A 22742-nucleotide genomic window follows, 5' to 3' on the forward strand; every position below is an offset into this window, starting at 1 on the left:
AAGTATTTGCTCACGTTCCCACATAAATCTTCATCTCTACTACCACATAAATCATAATAGACATTACCTGGTCTTTTTTTCTGTTTATGGTGAAGGAACTAAGCCATCTATTTTTTTTTTAATTTGGTTTTTTTTTTTTTTTTTCAAGACAGGGTTTCTCTGTGTAGCCCTGGCTGTTCTGGAACTCACTCTGTAGACCAGGCTGGCCTCGAACTCAGAAGTACGCCTGCCTCTGCCTCCCGGAGTGCTGGGATTACAGGCGTGCGCCACCACCGCCAGGCGCCATCTATTTCTTTTAAGGCCACATTTAAAGCAGTGCTCCAAACTAAGCTTTCGAAACACCTGATTTCAAAACCTACCCTTCCCCAGCCGGGGGATGCTTGCTTAGTATGTGCAGAGTCCTTAGTATGTGACCCACTACACACACCAGAAACTTGCCAATTCCAGAGGACATCTTAAAAAAAAAAGCCTTGTATAGCCTTTACTAGTCCCATGTGACTCCCTCCAGCCAGCATTTCATCGCACACAATTACTTCAAAACAAAAACAAAAACCAGCTACACATGTGTTGGAGTACTAGTTTCCATTAGAGGGGCTCCCCACAGCAAAAGCAGAGTGAGAAAGCCTGAGGAGGCATCTGCACAATGACAAGCACTTGTGGGTTAAAAATTTACAGAAATTCACTCTGCTCAGTCCTGGCTCACAGATGTTGCAGTATGACAATCTGCTTATCTTTAAGCTACCAAATTTATTACACATGCAAATGGAATTTGGCCCCATATACAGAAAAGGGAGAACACTATTAGCTACCAATGTGCTGGCCTCAAAGATGCAATATCCACAGATAAAACTCCAGCTCAACTGGTAGTTTTATTGCTACCCAGACCTCACCATACACTAAGCACAATGCTGCAGTAAAAACTGATAGTTCAGATATTCATCTGAAAAGTCTTACAGTTCAAAAATAATGCAACTACGTTCAATTCAATCTAGATACAGGTACTTTATTTACAAATATTTAGATAATAGCATTTGTTACATCAAATGAAGAGTACAGCAGTCTGAATAAATCCTTCTGTCACAAAAACAAGACCCATTGTAACTTTGGGAATTGGGGTATTGCACCTAAACAAGCCGAAGGTCTTTACTTTGTGATTGCTACCTTAAATCCCGATGGGTGATTTGTTTTGTTTTGTAAATATATACACACACCAGCAGGTCATGGTCCCTGGGCGAATCCCTTGTGATGCAACAGTATAAGCAAATGGATCACTCTAAGTCTTTAACAGAATATACCGGTCTACTCCAAGATTCCTTTACGTTAAACAAGGACAAAAAGGTGAATCCACAAAAAAACTGAATCCTATTTTGTGCACATTCCAGTTTTGGCTTTTATTTAACATTGACTATACAAAACTCTGGAACTACCACATGTTTATAATCCAGAAGATGTACTTTTACATTAGTGTCTGGTAAAGCGGGATTTAAAATGTGTATTTTAAACACAGCACTGAGCTGAGAGCATTTTATATAATGTGCTCGGGCTTACCAACGTGCACTTCCAATGACTTCTCAATTCCCAGCCACTTTAAACTCAGCTAGAAACCAACCAAGAGAAGGGAAGAACTGAGTGGAGCAGACGCTGCCTAGAGACATTTCTCTTACTCTTGCAGGGTGTTCTTTCCTTGGCCACACCACCCAGTGCAAAGTCGTAACTCACATCATGTCAGCACACACATTTAGAACACCTTCCCTTTTACAAAATAATTTATGCCAACATGACATAAAATAGCCCCTCATACTATGAATACAAAGGATAATACTAAATTATTTCACTGTAGTGTTAAAAATGCACAATTTAAAATCCCTTAACAGCAGACCTGTGGTTCTGGCTATCTGGTCCAGAAGTTGACCATTCCAAGATAAAGGTATAAAAGCTTAAAATGTGCAATATTAAACCCAGCCTTCTTCCTTTTCCTATACAGTAAGGCAAGAATGCAGCCTATAACACAAAATGTTTACAAAAAGAAAAGCAGGTGAGCACATTGATTACACAGAACAGTTGAGAAAATCAGCAGGTATGCCACAGTGCAAAGATGAAATCGAATCCGCTAGTGTTTCCGCTGATGCCAGGAGCTCTTTCCAGCATTATGCCTGTCCCCAAACACTGCCAGCACCAAGGAGTGGAGCCAGTATTACTTGTGAACTGCAGTTGTGTCTATTTCCTTGTGTGAAATGGAAGAGTAACATGGTCACATATAGGTCACACTGTACAAACTGGTATTTTATACTGTTCCAATGCCAGTAATCAATTTATTTTCTTCATTAAAATAATATACACAGAAGGTATTGTTAGTTAGGTTCCTTCAAATTTTATACATATTTACTTTCTGTTAAAGAGAAAAGGATAAAATAGTGTAAAAATTAAAAAAAAAGATAAAGCTATTAATTAAGCACAAGAAAAGATAAATGGGTATTTTTCCCTGTGCAAGGCTAAGACAGAAGCAAACCTCATCAAGAAAAATGCCACCCCTACAGCAGGGAATTTATCCAAAACAAACAAAAGCAGTTGCAGACCCCATTTCTCTACCATCCGAAGTCATTTCACAGCAATGAACTTACTGGCTACAACAGACATATGCAACAGTTTAAAGATGGGAGAAAGGCGGAAAAGATCAAATTTAAACCGTACAGTGAGACAAAGCCTTGCCAAAAGGGAAGGTAAAAATCAGGTCCAGCATCAGTGCTCAGTTTAAATCATATATTGGTGACAAACCTATCACAAGGACAATCAAAGGGGAAAGTCTAGATTTACCATGCAGGAGAGATTTATTACTCTACTTGCCTTTGATAACCTGATTACATCTAGTTGTTTAGCAGTTTAGTATTGTTAAACTGTTTTTACAAGAGTTGTTTTTTCTTTTTTTAATTAAACCCAGTAAGATGTACAGAAGACAAGGAGGCAGTAAAAAGTACTGCTTCCAACAGACAGAGGTGAAAGGTCAAATGAGGGGCCAGAGCAAAGAGGTCACTAGCAGCCACAGCCTTCTCTCTGGGGTTGCGGTTCACTGGTTAGCCGTCCTCCCTGCGGGGCTGAGGGTTTGTGTTGTACACCAGACTCGGCAGCATTCAGATCCAGGCTTCCATCCTGAATGTTCTGATAGATTTTCTTGGCAGCCTCAAGAAAAGCATCTTCTACATTCTCTCCCCTAAGAGACAATCAAGAACTTTACTCACAAAGCAGTTTTCTAGAAAATGTTAGGCATTCACACTGACCTGCTAACCTTTAGTGAACTGCCATGATGTCTTCCACTTAGCCACTGTCATCTAGTAAGAGATTACCTAAAGACTGAGCTAAGAGAGCAACGTAAGAAATGATTTTGGTGGCGAGTACACAACCCAGTACTGAGCTGTCTCTAAGATCAGTTTGCATATTTCCATCTTCACTGCAGCTCTGTTAATGTATTACATGACAACTGCGATGGCCACTCTGAAATGAGAGCAGGTTCTCCACATGTACTGACAGGATTCCAGGTTTTCCATTATTTTATAAACAGCCATGTGTAAAGCTATGCTATCTTTATCATGTGATAGCGACACAGTCATGTTTAATCATGCTCACAGCTCGGTTCTCTTGGGACTAACAAGAGAGGTAAATAAGCATGAACAGGTTGGCCTGTCCTTGCCTGGCATGATACACAACTGGGACTGGGAGTGCTGGGATCACTGCTGAACCCCAAGGACAATCAGGAAACCTTCGCTGTGTCTCCTTAGCCCCTGAGTATGTACACCTTGAATCATTCTTTAAGATGATCCTATGTGCTGGGTGACCATGCTGACCCAGTGCATAGTGCATGTTCAAGACCCCAAATTCACCCTCAGCTGGGAGAGTCACAGTTTCATTTATTAACCTGGGTTGCCCGTGGACAGACACAATGAGGTACAACCTTTAAGTAACAAAGATTCCTTTTCTCTTGTGATGTGAAACGGGCTTCTGCTCACTGCTCTTCCTGCTATGGGCAATGTCCACGGCCTCACCACACAGCTCAGTTCACATGCGTGTCTACAGCATCACCCACTTACACAGCACACGATTCTACTCTGCCTGGAACTCAAACATGATCCATATTGTAGCCATACTTACGTTTTTGCACTTGCTTCAAGGAACAATAAGCCTAAAAATAAAAATCATACTAAAATTAGGGCACTGCAGAGTCAGGAGCACTCTAGTCACGTGAGGGTAGCCCACAGCTGTCAGCACCCCTACTCCAGCCTCATGATCGCACGTGTCTGAGGGGCAGGGCAGCTCTGTACTTGTCACTCAGCAGCTGCACTACTACTAGTGTGCATCATACACACAAACACTTTATTTCCTTATTGAGATTTTTGAATAGAACAAAAGTTTTTAAAACGTATCAAATAACAGCCATGATCTAAATCTCCTTTCCTTTAAAAGGCCCAGCAGCGAGTGTTAACTCTTCAACCCACCGTTTTCTTCGGCAAACTGTTTGGCTTCTTCATAGGTGACATCCCTCTGCGCCTCCAAGTCTGCTTTATTTCCTATGAGAATTATTACCTAATTGTGAACACAAGAAAAGGTATCTTAGAACAAAAACACCTATAGAAATTCTCAAATACAAGAGTCTTGACAGGAAGAAGAGAGCGCTAAGTACCCTGGACTACAGAGCCCCAGGCGAGAGCACTGAGAAGGACTCTGGCAACAAGCTGGCTCGGGGTCTGACAGCCTGCTCTAAGGAAGAGAAGGCACACTTCAGACGTGTGGGCCCCAAAATATTATTTTTATTGTTGTCACAAATCCTTGAATAAGAATGCCCTAAAATTAAGAGCAAAGTACTGTAACCATGGACACTCCCTGAAGAAGGCTTGTAGCTTTCAGATTCTCAAAAGATTCTGGGACCCCAAGGACATTTGAAAACCACTAGTGTAATTCATTCAGGGTAACAGTAATTACCTTCCCCTTAAATTCAAATAAGACAGAGTTAGCAAAGAGGGCATTAGAACCCTGGAGAATGCAAACTGTGACCTAGAGACAATACTCTCCTAGCTGATGCTATCCCAGGAGAGGTGTAAATGTCTATCAACTAGCTAATCAGCAATGCTTGTTTCTGTCTGAAAGAAGCTGAGGATGGGATAAATATGCTATGGGTTCAAATCCTGGGACAAATGACCACACCCCATCATCTACTTTGGAGTTACCTACTAGAATTGTTAAAAGACCAAAGGTAGTCTTAGAAAGCAAGGGTTTTGGTTGTTATTTAAGGCACAAAGGGAGGAGATATGAGCCCCTCTTCTACCTTCCGGTCCCCTTTAACCAGATACAGATCTTAGGAATTAATGATTTCAACAAAAAAGGGCTTCCCAACTTTTTTTTCCACATAAAATTAGTACTTGTCTCTTCCACTTTCAAATATTTGGATCCAGTGAACTAATCAATTATTTCCATTAAGTTAAGTGGTATAATAATAAAAAAAAAATCTTCAGAGTGCAAGTGACCACTGACAAGGGAAAATAATGTTCATAGTCACTTAAACGATAAAATAGTAGCACTTAAAAAAAAAAATCAAGAGTCTAGTATAGGGTCATTATAAGATAGACCTTCAAATCAAATCTAGACTGAAGTGTGGACAGAGCATTTGCCTAGCAGGCACTCAGCTATAGCTTAATCTCCAACACTCCACTTTACCACCACCCTCTCCAAAAGGAGTATTTTCTCTTTTCCAACTACACATCAGTCTCTAATCTTCATTCCCCCCCACACACACACAAGAGGTAGTCTGGTAACAAAGTGGCACAAAACATTAACAAAAATGAAGAATACATACTTTTCCCATAAAAACAAAAAGCAATTTCATAGAAAACATAGTAATATAAGGTTTGTGCTTCAAAGAATATTTTAAAAACTCTTTAGTAACTCACAGGGCCACAGTATACTGTCAAAACCAGAAAACTAACATTGGTACAATTACTGCCCTAACTCATGTATATGCTGTGTCACGAGTGGTTCTGTGCAGTGTTATAGCAGTTACCGGCTGTCATCTCAATCTGGGCACAGAAGTATCAACATCATTACCAAGAAACTGCTATTGCTGTTTCTTCACAGTTCTATCAGCTACCTACCCTATCACTAACCAATCCTTGGTGATCACTAGTTTGTTCTTTATCTATCTACAGTACTGTCATTTTGAAATATGTCGATGGAATCATAAAATATGTAAGCTTTTTAGACTTTTTAAACTCAGCAAAATTCTCTTGAGATTCATCACAGCTGATGTTGTCACTGTAATCCCTCCTTTAGTGGGGCTGAATAGTTCACCGTAGCAGGGATGCATGCAACCAAACTGTTTGGTCTTTACATGTTAGTGGTAGCTGGACTGCTTTTGGGTTTAGTTATCACAAACAAAGCTGCTATGAACATCTATCCATAGGTCTCTATGCATAGCAACAGCTGAGTTTAGTATAAATGAAAATGAAAGGTCTAGGCTCCACACTAGTTTCTTCCCACTCATCCTGGTTTCCTGGACTGGGCCATTACCAAGTGCAGGAAGTACAAAGCTAAGTCAAACCCTGTTCTTGCAACACCCTCCAGGACACCCACTGACACCCAGTGCCTGTAAAGCCGGCTTCTCCAGAGGGCCCGCTCGACTGCGCCCTCCATCACTGAACCATTCACCCCATTTCTCATTCATCATTCAGGTGGTTGGATGGCTTCTCTGTAAACCTGAAGGTTCTGCTAGACAATACCCATTGAGGAGCAGAGACATGTTTATCTTTGCATACTGTGAAATCTAGCATGGTAGTTGTCCTTTAACATCTCAGTATCTTTTCTGTCTTGTTAGGAAGCTAAAGTATGTAGAATACTTACTTTTAGTAGACATTTTATTCAGATAATTACAAATTCACATGCAACTGTAAAAACATCAAAAAGAGCCCTTGCACAGTTTTGCCCAGTTTCCTCTGATGGTGGTAGTTTGCAAACTTAGTCCAGGAGCTTCTTAAATGTATAATTTCAGATTATAGTAACTCCAACTAAGAGCACCACCTCATTCATAGCTTTGTTTTTGTTGTTGTTGTTTTTAGATCCAAACATAAAAAGTATAATAAAAATAGAAAACCTGGAAGCAACCAAAACTAAGAGTTTTCTTCAATTAGCCTAAGAATAAAATAAAAATACGTGGGGCTGGGGATGTAGCTTCATGACACATCACCTGCCTAGAGTACATGAGGCCGGGATCTCTAGCACCAAAGAAAATATGAAATATGAATAAATGAGGGAGAGAATGAGGGACCGGTCTCTTATTCATGGTACCCAAATAACAAACTCTCGAAAGTACAAGGTCTACCTGTGTGGGCTAGCTGACTAAATCTCTACACAGTTGAGTGTTGACTTACAGTGTTTGGATTGGTGAGGTTCCTTGCGTCTGTCAACCAGCTGCTTAAGTGGTTATATGTACTTCTTCTGCAAAAGTTAAAATTAAAACGTGTTGATTCTACATACAGTTGCCATTTGTTCAGAACAACAACAAAAAAGAACCAGGTGTGATGTGCCTTACACATGTAATCCCAGCAATTCAAAGGCTACGGCAGGCCACAAGAGCCCTGCATTTGAGCCATCATGGCCCTAAGTGAATTCCTTGTACTATGGCTTGTACTACAGCCTCAAAACCAAAGAAGCAAATAAACACATAAATCTATACATACATATACCGACTTTAATTGAAAGATCCAAATTATGTGTATTTCTACTCTGATGAGATTGCTACTCTAAAGAACAGCTGTAAACACAACCAACATAATTCTCAAAGCTCTAGCCAAACTTTGTTTTGTGTTTTGAAACAAGGTCTCCCTCTGGAGTTCAGCCATCTTCCCTCTCTTAATGTAGCCAACTTTCTCTCAATCCTTCCAGGTCTTGGATTACACATGTGTGCCATCATACCTGGTCACCAACTCATCAATTTTTTTCTTTTTCTTGGATATTTTCTTTATTTACATTTCAAATGTTTTCCCCTTTCCAGAACTCCCCTTTGGAAATCCTCTATCCCATCCACCCGCCCCACCTCTATGAGGGTGCTCCCCCACCCACCCACTCCCAAACTCATATATATATATATACTTTATATATATATATGAAGTATATATGTATATATGTATATAAAGTATATATAATATGCTTACATATTGATGTGTTTATATATAAGTGTGTATATATATATATATATATATATATATATATATATATATATATATAAATAAATATAAACACATCAATATGCAAGCAAGGAACATAGAATATTCAGAACCAAGATTTGCAGTTTAGAATCAAAACTAACATTCCGTGAAATTATCCATATTTCTAATCACAAATTGGAGAACAATACCAAAATATTTACCCAATAATAAACTCAAGGGAAAAACTATTTTTACATCTACCTTCAAGTAATGATTTTTAGTCAGAAATAAAAGACAGACATACTAAGTACATAATTCATCTTTCCTAAACTGTTCTTTTACTTTCTTTTCTCCTCTTTTTTAAAAAATGTTTCCCAGGCCAGCCACCAACTTGGGATCTTCCTTCCTCTACCTCCTAAATGCTAGAATTATAGGCATATGACACCACCATGACTGAGTCAATACACAGATTAAAACCTGCCTTTAAAAAAAAGGTGTTTAATGCATTCATCTAGAAATCCAAGACCTCAGCTGCCAGAAAGAAAGAGTATCTCTCATGACTCTTACTTGCCTGGCCCTTAAAGTATCTCGAGAGTCAGACTATGGCTTTTTCCACTTTATCTGAGCAAAATTAAAAAGCATGGTGTCATCTGCACTAGTCCAGGTGACTCTAACACAGCGAATAAATCCACAGATGGACGGGCTCTAGGTTTGGATGGCTCAGCTTTCTACATCTTGACTTTATGATACATTCTGACTGTTTGGCGAAACAACTGACATAATAAGCTTCGTTATCAATTTAGGAAAGTGCCTTGTAACAATTATAGCTGATGCCAAAGATAAAAAGTATTATTAAAGCGGAACTTCTAAGTTACAAAATGTTAAGGATTGACAGAAATAATTGGTAGAAAATAATGTCATTACTCTACCAGCAACTTGTAACTATGAACTGTCTAAAGTCACCTAGGAACCTAACATCCAAAGTACTTTTTTCAGTAAATATTGAAATAAAATGAATTGCCATAAGCCCTTTAAAAATACAACTTACTTTTAGCATCACTACTATCAAATTCTAGAACATTCACAGGACCCCCAAAAGAGAAATTTTGTGCTCAATAACTGCCATGCCCTTGTAATCTTCCTGCCTATTCTAGATAAATACACAGAATCACATGTGGCCTTTACACTTACATATAGTATGTATCAGTCATCCTTTTTACTGCTCAAAAACAGTTCACTGTGTGGAGATGCCAACTGATGTGTATCCATTCCTTTTAGCTGATGGACATTTCTGCTGTTTCCATATGAAGTATACTTGAATACACTTGAATACACATACATTTTACCACAATATTACTATAATTAAAAGATATGCTTAAAAGCAAAAGAAATTGCATTTTAAGCACACGTATTTAAGTATATTGATAATGTATAGGACCTTTAATTACATTAAGTCTTTAGGAATACAGTAATAGGTCATAATGAGGCAGTTCTGTACAACAGTCAGGTTTAGAGTCTCCCCACAAGACCATTTACTGATCATGCTACCAACTGCCCAGTACAGTGAAGAAAATTAAGACTTCCTTTCTTGTTTGCTGAGAATTTACTGAGACTTTATGTACAGGATTATAGCCAGTCCCTATAAATATTCTAAAGGCAGCATTTTCAAGAGTGTGTCAAAGTCAGAGAAGTTAGCATAGGGCCCTGTCCCTGTGGCCGGCTCAGTCTTAGCTCAGGTTCGCTGACTGTTCACTGGGTCCCACTCACTTATCTACCTCCTAAGGAGGAACTCCTCTTAGGGGTGCTTTTGGCTGACACTCTGCATCACGATGAAAGGCGACCGGTTCATTTTCATCTTACAGCAGACAACTGTTCAGGTCTAGTAAATGACAGTTTGGCTACATGCTCCAAAGTCAAACCTTTATATCCTGTCTTATGGCTTCATGTCAAATGTTCTCAGTTTCAAGAAAGAGTCATGTTGTCACGAATTGAATCCTGATGCAGTATTAAGTGACTTCAATCCGTGGTAGAAAAATGACTTTAAGTAAATAAGTAATTACTCGAACATTATACATAAACCAATACCAAAATGTCAAAAATAAGTCAACTTATCAAAAAAGAACCTTTTGTTGGCCTATAGATGAGAACACCAGATTTGTTTCAGTCTCTCATGCTTCCAATGAAACTAAGTATTTCAGTCCTCACTGCTCCTACGTACAGAGGGTGTCCATTTTAACACAGACTGAATACAGAAATTCCTCAGCACTGGCTTGCCTTCCCCTGAAGTGAAAGTTTCATAAAGCCACCTCTCTGCAAACAACTAACTCAGCTCTCCAGACTGTGTTCTTCTTTTAGGTCTTCACTATCTTAGTGGTTTTTCTTTAACCAACTTCCATGGAAGAAGATCAGCATGTTATGAGTAGGAATCATAAAACCCAAATAAATTAATTTATAGATATCCAATACAAACTAAAGGAGGCCCAAATCAATAAAAAAGAAGCCATAGTGCCCAAAGCAGTGGTCTACTCCAAAGCGGGACATCATCCTACCTGGTGATGTCATACACCATGAGCGCGCCCGCAGCTCCTCTATAGTAGCTCCGCGTAACAGCTCTGAACCGCTCCTGCCCTGCTGTATCCCAAATCTGCAGTTTGATTTTTTGGCCACTAACTTCAATTATTCTTGTACCAAATTCAACACCAATTGTGTGAGGACAATCAGCCATAACTGTTGGAGAAAAGAAAATAGCCAAATTTTAGAAAACGTGTGTGGAAAGCAGGACAAAAATGCCATGTTCTCAATTATATTTTGCTTATCAATTACAACATATTGGCTTCTTTCTCCACCACCCACAATAAGAATTGTATTCTAAACTTTAGCCAGTGATAAAGATAGAAAGAATCCTATTAATTATTTCAAAACTAATTATAGTGAGTAAATGACATACAGAAAACAATGTTTCTTAAGATAATACACTCTGGGGGTGGAGGCTGGAGAGATGTCACAGTGCTTAAGAACATGATTTGCTGTCCTTCCTGAGGACCAGAGTCTAGTTCCCTGCACCACCTACACTGAACAATTCCCAACTGCCTGTAACTTTCAGCTCCAGAGAATCCAACAACACCCTCTTCTGGCCTCTGTGTGTACCAGCCCATATATAACATACACATTCATACATACCAACATGCATGATTGTGCACGCACGCACGCACACACACACTTTACATACTTAAAGTAAAAGAAAAAAGATGGGGTTATTTAAATTTAACATTCTACACTTTTAAAAATTAACTCACACTGTGCAGTGGTAGCACACACCTTTATTCCCAGCACTTTGGAAGCAGAGGCAGGTGGATCTTTGTTAGTACCAGGATACCCAGGGCTATACAGAAAACCTGTCTCAAAAAACCAAAATAAATAAACAAAACAACCTGCCATGACGGTGAATATCTTTAACCTCTCTGAGTCTGAGAACAACTTGGTCTGCGTAGTCAGGTCAGCCAGAGCTATACAGTGAGACCCTGTCTTTATTTATACATGAATAAATAAATAAGAACCAAAGTGTATCATGAATTTTAAAAAAATAACAATTTAACTGGCAATAATACCATATTTTATCTGCACCTATTAAAAAACTCCATGGCCCTTGGGTCTGGAGAAATTAAAGGTAAATTTCTGCAGTTAAAGGTATGTACTGATCTTGCAGAAGACCCAAGCTTGGTTCCCAGCAGCACATCCTAATGGCTCACAACCATCCATAACTCACTCCAACTCCTGGATCTGTTGTTTCTGGCCTCTAAGAGTACTTGCACTCACATGTATATAATCCTACAAGCACACACACAAACACATACACTTAAAAATACATCTTTTAAAACAAACTAGAAAAATAATCATAGCACTTTAAAAACCCAAATGTAAATATAGGACAGGTTATTTATAATCATAAATACACTCAAAATAGTCACTTCCAAGTTCAGAGACGGTGACAGTGAAGAAAGCCACTCATCTCTTTACCTTTCACACTCAACTTACACTTTTTTTCTGTAAACTGATGAAGCAAGCAAGATTTTCCTACTCCCATATCCCCTGTTTAAGAAGAAGAAAATGTTTTAGATGACAATTATATTTCTCAGTGTTTATGAGTATAATCATATGCAATGGCTGCTGCATATCAGCACATCATACACATCACACGTTTCTGAACACTTGGAGTACCTGAATTCAAAAGACAAACTGAGCACTTCTCATTTTTAGCAGGATAGAATTTGGTGTAAATTAGTTTTTAGTAAATAGACAGCAAGTTAAATAGGACTTGTAACAGAAAAATTACTGTGGTGAGATTTTTTTAATTTGAACTGTTTCCAAGTGGGTATCCCAAGTGCATTTATTGGTCTATGCAAATGAACTATCACAAAAGCAAACAGAGATAAGTAACAAATTAAAATTTGGAAGTTTGGCTTGTTGTTTTACCTCTACATTACAAATAGATATCATCTCACAAAGCTATACAAAGTATAGCTACACAAAGCTATACTTTACATCCAAGTAAAGACATGACCTTTCTTTTCTTTTCTTTTCTTTTCTTTTTATTTACGGGTTGTTGTGTTTTGTTTTCCATTGTAGAGATTCAAACACAAGCCCACAGCCAGGAAAAGCTTGTAAGAGCTCTTCTACCTGTCTGCAACTCAGTACAGCATCTGGGCTTTTACCTGTTACTTATAACCAACCATTCATGGATAAATGCATTAAGACAATTTGAGCAGGTCTTGACATTTACGTAGAAACAAAACTTTTTATGTCTGTCTGTCTGTCTGTCTGTCTGTCTGTCTCTCTCTCTCTCTCTCTGTGTGTGTGTGTGTGTGTGTGTGTGTGGTTTGTGTATTGCAATTCTGAATCGGTGTTCTCTACCTATTTTGGAATTCAAGAGGACCTGAAAACTTATTGGGATATTTTGGCACTAGCAGGAAATTAATTTTATAACCCCAACACTAACAAGTTTGCAGGTGGCCCTGAAGAATAATCATCATTTCACTGGTGCCCAAAGGCTAGATAAGTACCCAGGGCATGATGGAAAAGGCATATAATCTTCATCAAAAGATGATTTATACTGATGTATAAATGTTTCACGTGTTAACTTTCTTTGGAGAACAAGCATACACGTCAAATAAACTTACCAATAATAATATACTTAAAGATGTAAGAGTAGTTGTACGGTGCAGTTGCCATGGTGGCACTAAAAACAAAGAAAACTATGTTACTTCAGAAAACAGTTCACAATAGAAACCTATTACTACTGCCGTTTCCAAAGGCAGATCAGATAAACTGCAAACACACACACATTCATACACATCTTTTAAATATATCATACATATTAAGAAACACACTGACTACATAGAATTTTGATCTACGTCAGTAAAATTTCCAAACTGATCTTTTGAATATTACTTCAAATATTCTCAAGTGATCCACAAAAATATGAAAAAAATTGTTTCAAAACACTCTAAAGTTTTAACTCTAGGAAATATTTTTAAAAAGTTATTCTGGGAATTTTTCAAAGAAGAAAATCTTTATGAATTTAAAGTCAAACATCATTAAATAGTTGCTTCTCTCTTTAAGGTCCTTTTCCTTGTTAACTGATCAAATAAGTTATTATATCAAAAGTAATCACCAACATAAATACAAAAATAACTTTCTCCTCTAATTTAAGTCAATACGTAGCAAAGAATCTAAAGTCTAGAACAAGCATGTAATCCAAATCAAATTGACATCAAAATTAGATTTGATCACACAAAACTGTTGTTCCTATAGATTTTTAAAAAGGAGAACATAATAAGCAATTTCATATGGCTCAACTTAATATATTTATTAAAAACACATGAATTGAGTTCTGAATACTAGTCTAGGAGGAAAAAATGTTATAAAGCTGTACTCACACGTATGAAGTCCAAAAAAATTACCTATTAAGATATTTCCAAAGATCACAGCCTACTCCTTAGTCATCAGGTAGACTTAACCTAAGAAAGCTCCCAATTTCTTCCCTAAACTTTCCTACTGGCACAATTACACACATTAATTCTGGCTGATACTCAGAAGATTGGAGGATTGTTTGAATCCAGGATTTTGAGGTCAGCCTGGACAATATAGAGACCTATGCCTCAGTAACAATAACCTTCCCAAATAATTCATGTACTGTATAGATATTTCCTGTGTTAACTTTCTTTGGAGGACAAGCATGCACATTAAATAAACTTATCAATAATAATTTATTTAAAGATATAAGAGTAGCTGTCTCTCAATGTGTCTAACACTGTGCTAGGTTCTAGAGAAACACATCCTAAGATTGATAATAACATCTAATGAACTTAAGTTTTTACCAGTTTTCAGCTAAGGAAAGGCAAAAATCATACATCCCAAGACTTATTAACTGTTCAAAAATGTGGGCTTTCTAGTGTTTTAATGAATATGTTGTGATAACTTTATGCTGTATTTCAAATAAAATTTCAACATAATAAAATTGAAGCTGTAGGGAAAACATTTGCAATAGGTGAAGAATCAAGGAAAAAGAAATCCTTAAATACAGAAAACTAAAGAGAACATCACATATCTATGCAGTCACCTCATTTTGCTGTACAGACAACAGTCAATCAACCAATGCACCCAGCATGTTGTGACACATAATCAGTCTTCCACATCACAGAAAACTCCCTTAACCAGTTCTTTCAGGAGTCTTTCTAGCTGGATCAGCTGGGATGCTAGACATGCTAACACTTACCTCTTTTCCAGCTACTACTGGGTCTCAAACTTTAAAATGAACTTGGCCTTAAGCTAGGCAATGAAGCAGCACATGCCTTTAATCCCAGCCTTCAGGAGGCAGAAGCCTGAGGATCTCTGAGCTCAAGGCCAGTCTGGTCTACAAAGTGAGTTCCAGGATAGCCAGGGCTACACAGACACAGAGAAATACTGTCTCAAACAAACAAACAAACAAACACCCACAACAACTTGGCCTCAAGGTTAAAGTTGATTTAAATTATTTACCAGATCTCTGAACAAGCTACTTACAAGGGGTAGAAGGAACCTTACAATTAACTAATTTTCAAGATTATTAAATTCCTAACAAGTATTAATTTCTCCTCTGTATGGAAACAAGTATGTTCCTTTCCTCAAATTAGTTTTTAATTCCTAAACTCTTTTCCAAAGTAATCATTTGTAAACTAACTCTTCCCCTTGATTTTCCTATTTTCTTGCCGTCTTTTGAATACAATTTTGTGTACATACTTTGCTTCCTTCTATTTTATTATACTAAAATCCAGCACTAAAGAGACAGAGGCAGGCAGATCTCTGTGAGTTTGAGGCCAGCCTACTCTGTACAGTGAGTTCCAGGACAGCCAGGGCTATGCAGAGAGACCTTGTTACAGACAGGTGATGGACGGATGGGTGGATGGATGGATGACGGATGGGCAGATGACAACAAGTCAATAGATAAATTACAGGGTTTGTGCTATCTAGTGTTAAATGCATGCTTAGCAGGCACAAGGCCCTGGCTTCAAGCCCCAACACACAACACCCAAAACTCATGGCCTTTAAACAGTCTCAAAGTCACCTGTCTTCAAGTGTTCTAGAAGCAATTGTGAAATTATAATTCAATTCTACTTGGGCTAACTGTGTACATGCTACTTGTCACATATAGCATCCTCTAAAATATCAACTAAAATGATGAATTTTTTAAATAATAAGCATTAATATAGTAGTTTTCTAAATAATCACTATTTTAGGATGAACACAGATGCTTTGTTTTTACTTCACAATAATTGTTTGGTTTAAGTTTCTTTTATAATTACAAATAAAAACACTAAAACATAAAGAGGAAAACAGTGTTGGGGATGTACCTCAGTTGAAAAGTGTTGGACTAGCACATACCAAGACCCAGCTTCACACAGAAACAAGACCTGATGGCACAGGCCTGTAACCTAGCACTCAGAAAAAAAACATCAGTCCAGAAGTTTGACATCATTTGTGGCTACATGTTAAGTTTAAGGATACCCTTAGCTACATGAGATACTGTCTCAAAAACAAACAAACAAAACACAAATTTATTCATTTATGCAAAGGCAGAAAACATCTTTCTTATTCAAAAATAAGAAATGGGTAAATTTTAAATAACCCCAGTCTGTCTATTCAGTCAAAATTACATGTTTACAAGTCATATGCAAGGGGCTCCTTTTTGAACAAAGCAATGCATACTTTCTCAAAGCACCTCACTGATAAAGTGAACAAAATATTTTTGCCTAGCTTTGGAAAGAGAAAAAATATTCCTCTGTTATTTAAAGGCAAGTTTGTTTTAAAAGCTCAAAGGTCAAAAAAGGCAGAGGGTGGAGGATGTGCAGGAAATGCTGGTTAGTTCATGTTGAAAGCACAAGTCACTCAACATTGCGGTGTCTGCTGATTAAAAAAAAAAAAAGGGCTTGGCAATATTCTGAAACTTGTGTGATTAAAATGCATTTTCTTCCCATTTTGTTTTGTGAAATAGGGTCTCATTATATCATTATATCATCCCAGCTTGCCTGGGACTCACTACACCATTTATAATACTCCTGCCTCAGCCTCTTGAGTCTGTGACTACAGGAAGTGCCACCCTTTGTTCCATTTTTTTAAAATAAAAATTACTTAGATAAAATTGACATAAGACCTCCTTTAATGCCTTTGTTTTTTTTTTTTTTTTAAAGAAAAACAAAGGGATTGCTGTGTTTATAAAAACAAGCATGATGAACGATTTGTAAATTAGTAACACACCTGCTATGTTTCCATTTTGGGGGCACTTAATAAGTACCAGGCAGTACTCTAAGTGCCACTTCATCTAACTGCTGTCCTTATAAGACAGCTAGTGGGTTCCTCATTTTACAAAAGAGGAAATGATCTCAGAGGAAAGAGTATATCTAGCTCGGGCAGTTTGGACCAAGTCTATACTGTATCCAGCACAGTTAACAAAACAAATTCCTTTTACAAACAGCACCCTCCTGCCTCCTCCAGGTGATGCTTTAAGGCACATCCTTTCACTCCTTTGCTTCAAATTTAACACTCTGAATAAAATATGTTAAATAATTACATTTGGAGTATACACAAATTTAAGAAACTATAAGTAATTGATAATGTTGATTTATTATTATTTATCCATGGTGACAATAAGAAATATTTGAGAATAAATCATACAATGATCTGTGTTACTTATACTAATACCTATACTAATTCTTAATTCCTACAACTCTGTAAAGTTATTATTTTCATGCAAAAATTAAGACCTTGAGATTTGGAGAAATTCACTACCTTGTCCAGTTTTCCAAAGTTAGTAAATGGACGATCAAGAACCTGAGCTCAGAGGCCTGACTCCAAAGAGCATGCAATGGTCTCTACTTAACTAATTACTGAAGACATGCAAGGTAGTCACATAACTGTCCTTGGCTATCAAAAGAAACCTTTACAAAATGACCTATGAGCACTGATAATTTTTGCACTATGTAATCAAGTGGCCAGTTTTAAATATTAAGCATCTTTAATGTTGCTTTAACAAAGGATTTTTCAACTTTACCTTATTATGAAACATACCTAAGTTAAGAAGTATATAAACTTTATTTAAAGATGGAACATACCAATTGTATAAAACATGCAACATGTTCTTTTCACTTAATGAAATCACGGACATATTCCTGAGCCAATACATCTATATTTAAATGGTTACTAAACATATACTGCATGCTAGTCATTATCATGTCAAACAAAATCAGATCTTTTCTTGAATAAGATTATATAAATGAGTTTTAATATTTTTTTAAAAAATGTATTTTAGCCAGGCGGTGGTGGCACATGCCTGTAATCCCAGCACTCTGGGAGGCAGAGTCAGGCGGATTTCTGAGTTCGAGGCCAGCCTGGTCTATAGAGTGAGTTCCAGGACAGCCAAGGGCATACAGAGAAACCCTGTCTCGGAAAAAAAAAACAAAATCCAAAAAACCAAAAAAAAAAAAAAAAAAAAAAAAAGTTTATGAGTATGAACATTTTGCCTACAAGTATAGTATATGCTCTGTGTCAGGTCCCTTAAAACGAGTTATGGATGGCTATGAGCCACCATGTGCACAGAGAATCAAACCTGAGGCATCTACAAGAGCAGTGGCTTTTATCCACAGAGCCATCTCTCCAGCCCCAAATGACTCATTCTAAAGGTGCTGGTAGAGGCCTCAGAGTCAAAAACAAAGCTCCTACTAACAGGCATTTTCTCAGGCTTATATTTTAACTCCTATGTGTGTATTTATACACTGTCGTTCACTGTTTATAGCTAATTGTAATCTACTCTTCAGATTACTACAAAATCTTTACATAGCTAATTCAATAGCAAGGGTAAAGTACCCACTAAATACTCCTGGTGAGCTAAAGTCTTAATGTTGTTCTTCAGTTTTAGGGGTTTTATGTATGTATTTTGTTATAACAAACCACTTTGAAAGGTTTTAACAATAATCAAAAAGGGTGCAACATTGTCTCTACCTTCATGGAACTCAAGCATGGGTGCATCCTGCTTAGAGGCCCTGAACTAATCTAATAATCAATTTAATCAAAATGGTCAATTTTCTTTCCATAACAGTAACGCAACCTTGGAAAACAACCTATCCATTTCTGAGACCAACTTTTCATAACTTATTTAAGTTTATACTTTTGTGTAAGTTAATGTAAACAAAAAAATTAAAATACCAGATTGCTTGCCCAAAAAGACAAAACCTTCCCACTAATGACAGTGTACTATGAATAAGAAATAAAGTACTCCCAAATCTGTGTTCTGATTTCCATAAAAGTATTAACAACAACAACAATGATACCTGCACTTGAAAGGAGTGGTAAAAGTTTTCCTAATATGTCTGAGACCCAAGGGCGTATGGGAGGAGCAGTGCAGAGACAGACCAAGACTATTCACTGCAGACGCTGATCAGTCATACAGTATTAATGCTCACTATACTAATGCTTTAATTTGTAAACTTTAAAAAGTTTGAAATATACTATCTCTTAATATTAATAATTTGTCTCCTGCCATACTTTTAAAATGCTTGTGTGTATATGACTGTATGTGTGTGCACATGTGGGCACACATGTAGATTAGTGAGAATAACTAGCATGAATCCATTCTCTCCTTCTACTGGGTGGGTTCCAGAATCTAACTCTGGTTATCGAGCATGGCAGCAAAAGACTTTACTTGCTGAGCCATCTTGCCAGACGTAAATTGCTAACGTTTTTAATGATATAAACACCTTGAGAGCTATAGTTTGAACATTTTTATCTTACATGTCTTGCTAAGAGTATGCAAATAAGACCTATAAAAACTGGCTGCAAGAAAACTTCAAACTCTGTTGCAATGCTTAAGTTTACAAATATACAATTCAACATGAAAAATAGAAAGCAGAATTAAAAAAAAAAAAAGCCTTAATTCCAAGGAATTTTCAATAGAAATTAGAATCTAAGGTTTTACATTTTTACAATAACTCCAGTTACCGAGCCCCTAATATAAACTAACTACTTTATAAACAATTTCTAGTCCTAAAAATTCACTTTACAAATAAGGAAACCAGGTCAGAAGTGATATACTGACCTGGTTGTTATATACTACTAAATGGGCAGGCAAGATTAAGCCAGTCTACTTCGACAGTACTCATTCAACAGATATTAAACACCCACATTATATAGGTAGCAAAACTACAGGCACTTATATGACAAACCTGAGCTTTCTTTAAGTTCTAGTTAATCCTTGAAATAACTCTGATATGTGGGCACAATTTATAAGGACACTGAGTCTGGGAGGTTGGCTAGCTTGGCTAAGGTCACTTAAGTAACTAGGAAGTGAAGATATGGTTTGGGCGGGTTTTACTCGGCCATGCATGAAAGCATGTAGGTTAAGGTTTTGGAGTTCCGATGCCTTGGATTCTTACTCTGGTACTACCATTTCCTAGTTACACAGAATTCTGGAGAAAATTCCCTGCCAAAGGGAAGGGAGAAGAGGGAGCTGCATTATTACTGGGTCAAATTTGTACTCAATAATCACATTTACATAAAAGGTAAATTGAAACAACATGCCATGACCAGTAAACTTTCCAAGAGTTTCTAACACTTGGCTGTGCAACCACCAAGAACATAGCTTTCTTCACAAATACAGAGGAAATTCTACCACCACCTCTCCTCCAATGAGCATTTGCCGGAGTAGCAGCTGACACGGTAGATTTTGGGTCTTACCAGTTATCACCCAGTGTGAACAGAGTCAAAATGGAATTCAGTTGTCACTTCTCTGAACCGATCCAGTATTGTGTGTCTCAGCCCTCGTGGAACATACTGTAGTACAAAACATACCAGCCAGAATGGGGAGAAGCCAGTTTGTGTTCCATCACTAATTACTCAGCTGCAGGACAACTTCTGGCTTCAGTCCGTCCCCTGCCCCTTATTTTAAAAAATTGCCTCTCAAAACTCTCAACTCTCAAAAGGCACTCGAAGCAAGCTATGTGTGAAGACACCTAAACCCGTGCCTGGCACACACACTGGAGTTTTAGCATTCCCACTCCATCGTCTTTTCTCAAATCCTCGAGATGCCCAAACTTTTTTCCTACGTTATTTCTAGATGCTGTGTAGGCTCTCACCCGTGCAGGCTGGCCAGAGACTTTACAGGGATTCAGAGAACCTCGCGATCGGTCCCACACACCCAACCCTCAGCCGGGACTACGGAGCGGTTGCTTACAAGGACACGGGAGCCAGCCGAGCTGCCGAAGCGCTGCCTTTTGTAAGATGAGGCCCTGTAGGGTGGGACTGCCACGGCTGGGGCTCGTGGGTGGCAGGACGGCGCGACACGCGTGGGGAAACACTGCGGGGGTGGTCTGCAGCCGCGGGCAAAGGCGGCGAGACCCGGGCCTGCGGAGGCCGCGGTTGTGCCCCGCAGGCCGGACAGATGAGGTGGGAACACACCCTCCCCGCACGCCTCGGAGCGGGGTCGCGGGCAGCGAGCGCGAGCCGGCCGGGGCGGCGCGGGCGACAGCTCGCCCCGCAGAGTCCTGTCAGGCCGGCGCCCTCCGCCGACCCCCGGGCTGGCCGCGGCCTGCGGGGCCAGCCCGGGACGCCGCCCGCCTACCGCTCGGCTCGCCTCCGCCCCTTGGAAGGGCCGGGCTGGGAGGCCGGCTCCGGGCGGCCCCTGCGGAAGGCCTTGGTTACCTGGGGGGTTGCTGGTGGCTGGGCAGCTTTCCGGACGGGAGGGGGACGTCAGGACGAGGAAGCGGAGGGCGGACGCGGTGGGAGGGCGGCCGGAATCCGTCGGCCGAGGCCCTGGCAGGAAGGCGGGCTGGCCGGAGGTTGCAGACACTCGAGCGGCAGTCGCGGTGGTGGCGGTGGCTGCTCCTGCGGCTCCCTCAGGATCTTCCTCGGGCTGGCCCAAGATGGCGGCGCTGCCTGCACAGGGTTTCCTGTCACCCTCGCAATGGGCCGGACCACAAAAGAAGGGGGGAGGATGCGCGCGCAGCCAGAGGAGCCCGGAAGAGGGTGGTGGAGACCAACCTGACGGCCACGCCCCTTCCTCAGTTCGCCCCTCTGGTGTAGACCGGCCTTGGCCTCGGCCCGCCCCACTGGTCCTCACGCCTGAAGGAGGCGGGGAAATAGGTGTGCGCAAGCGCAGTTGTGCGCCACGCCTCCCGACGGAGTTACTGCGCAAGTTCGCACGCTGTTTTCCAAGGGTTGACAATGTCCAGACTTGTCACCGTTGGAGACTTAACTATTTTTAATATTCGTAACTGCTTCTCACTGGGCCGCCTCAGTATACCGTTCTCTGGAACACACATGCATTTACTGCATTTATTTAACATTTACTGACCAATGGGAGACTACCAGGAACAAGGCTAGCCAACACCCAGAGACTCTTGTGGTGCCATCAGAGGCGAAAGGGTGGCTCACATTAACCAACCCACTTGTAGCTAGAAGGTGGCCCTTGTGTTTTATCTTTGTCTAACCTAACCTTGCTTTGTGGACACCAGCAACAGGAAGAGGGAAACTTGACATTTTTATTGTTCGGCCACCACTCCCACCTTCCCAAGACACTTTGGTGAAAGCAACAGTTTCACTTAAGTCTTTTTGCTTTGTAGAACCTGGATGTGGGTTTACTTATTTTACATTTACGTTTAATTCATATTTTACAATTACATTGCCACAGGATGGATATGGCTTTTTTTTTTTTCAGCATAGAAGTTGATTTTTTTCTCTCCTGATTTTTTGGAGGGATGGGGTTGGGTTTGATACAGGATTTCAGTATGTACTTCTGGCTCCCCTGGAACTTACTATGTGAATCAGGCTGGCCTCTAACTTGCAGAGATCTGTCAGTCTCTGCATCCCCAAGTGTTGAGGTTTAAGATATATGTCACCACACCCAGGCTTTTCCTCATGATTTTAAAGGATTTTGGTACATATCTTGTGTGTCTCTGAAGGGACTGTGGACTGTAACCATTATCCTGCCATACCTAATAGATAAAATGGCCCTTTCCAGAACTCTCAAAG

At 39.3% G+C, this 22742-nt stretch overlaps 1 protein-coding gene across 4 annotated transcripts; it reads right to left on the bottom strand.

Moving 5' to 3' along the window:
- Window positions 1-982: 982 nt before the first annotated feature.
- Window positions 983-21506, bottom strand: Rab14 (RAB14, member RAS oncogene family). 4 transcript variants are annotated; one of them, XM_052182306.1, is made up of 9 exons: window positions 21414-21506; window positions 20451-20546; window positions 13364-13422; window positions 12222-12275; window positions 10736-10913; window positions 7410-7476; window positions 4488-4575; window positions 4144-4174; window positions 983-3208 (listed from the first exon to the last, which is right to left on the bottom strand). In XM_052182306.1, the coding sequence occupies exons 3-9, from the start codon at window positions 13413-13415 to the stop codon at window positions 3031-3033; spliced, it is 648 nt and encodes a 215-aa protein (XP_052038266.1). In that variant the 5' UTR covers window positions 13416-13422; window positions 20451-20546; window positions 21414-21506; the 3' UTR covers window positions 983-3030. The 4 variants fall into 4 exon arrangements, with proteins under 4 accessions (XP_052038266.1, XP_052038264.1, XP_052038265.1 ...); XM_052182304.1 differs by lacking the exon at window positions 20451-20546; XM_052182305.1 differs by lacking the exons at window positions 20451-20546; window positions 21414-21506 and adding an exon at window positions 20947-21037.
- Window positions 21507-22742: the final 1236 nt, after the last annotated feature.

Source organism: Apodemus sylvaticus, chromosome 5, assembly GCF_947179515.1.
Source record: "Apodemus sylvaticus chromosome 5, mApoSyl1.1, whole genome shotgun sequence".
NCBI classification, from domain to species: Eukaryota; Metazoa; Chordata; class Mammalia; order Rodentia; family Muridae; genus Apodemus; species Apodemus sylvaticus.

What these genes read in the sequence shown, in the direction of transcription:
- Rab14 (XM_052182304.1), bottom strand. Translation starts at nt 13,415, where the DNA reads ATGGCAACTGCACCGTACAACTACTCTTACATCTTTAAGTATATTATT. An exon ending in TCAGTTTACAGAAAAAAAGT is followed by an intron (nt 10,914 to 12,221) that starts GTAAGTTGAGTG and finishes TTTCTCCAACAG; the next exon opens with TTATGGCTGATTGTCCTCAC. An exon ending in ATGGTGTATGACATCACCAG is followed by an intron (nt 7,477 to 10,735) that starts GTAGGATGATGT and finishes TAACTTTTGCAG; the next exon opens with AAGAAGTACATATAACCACT.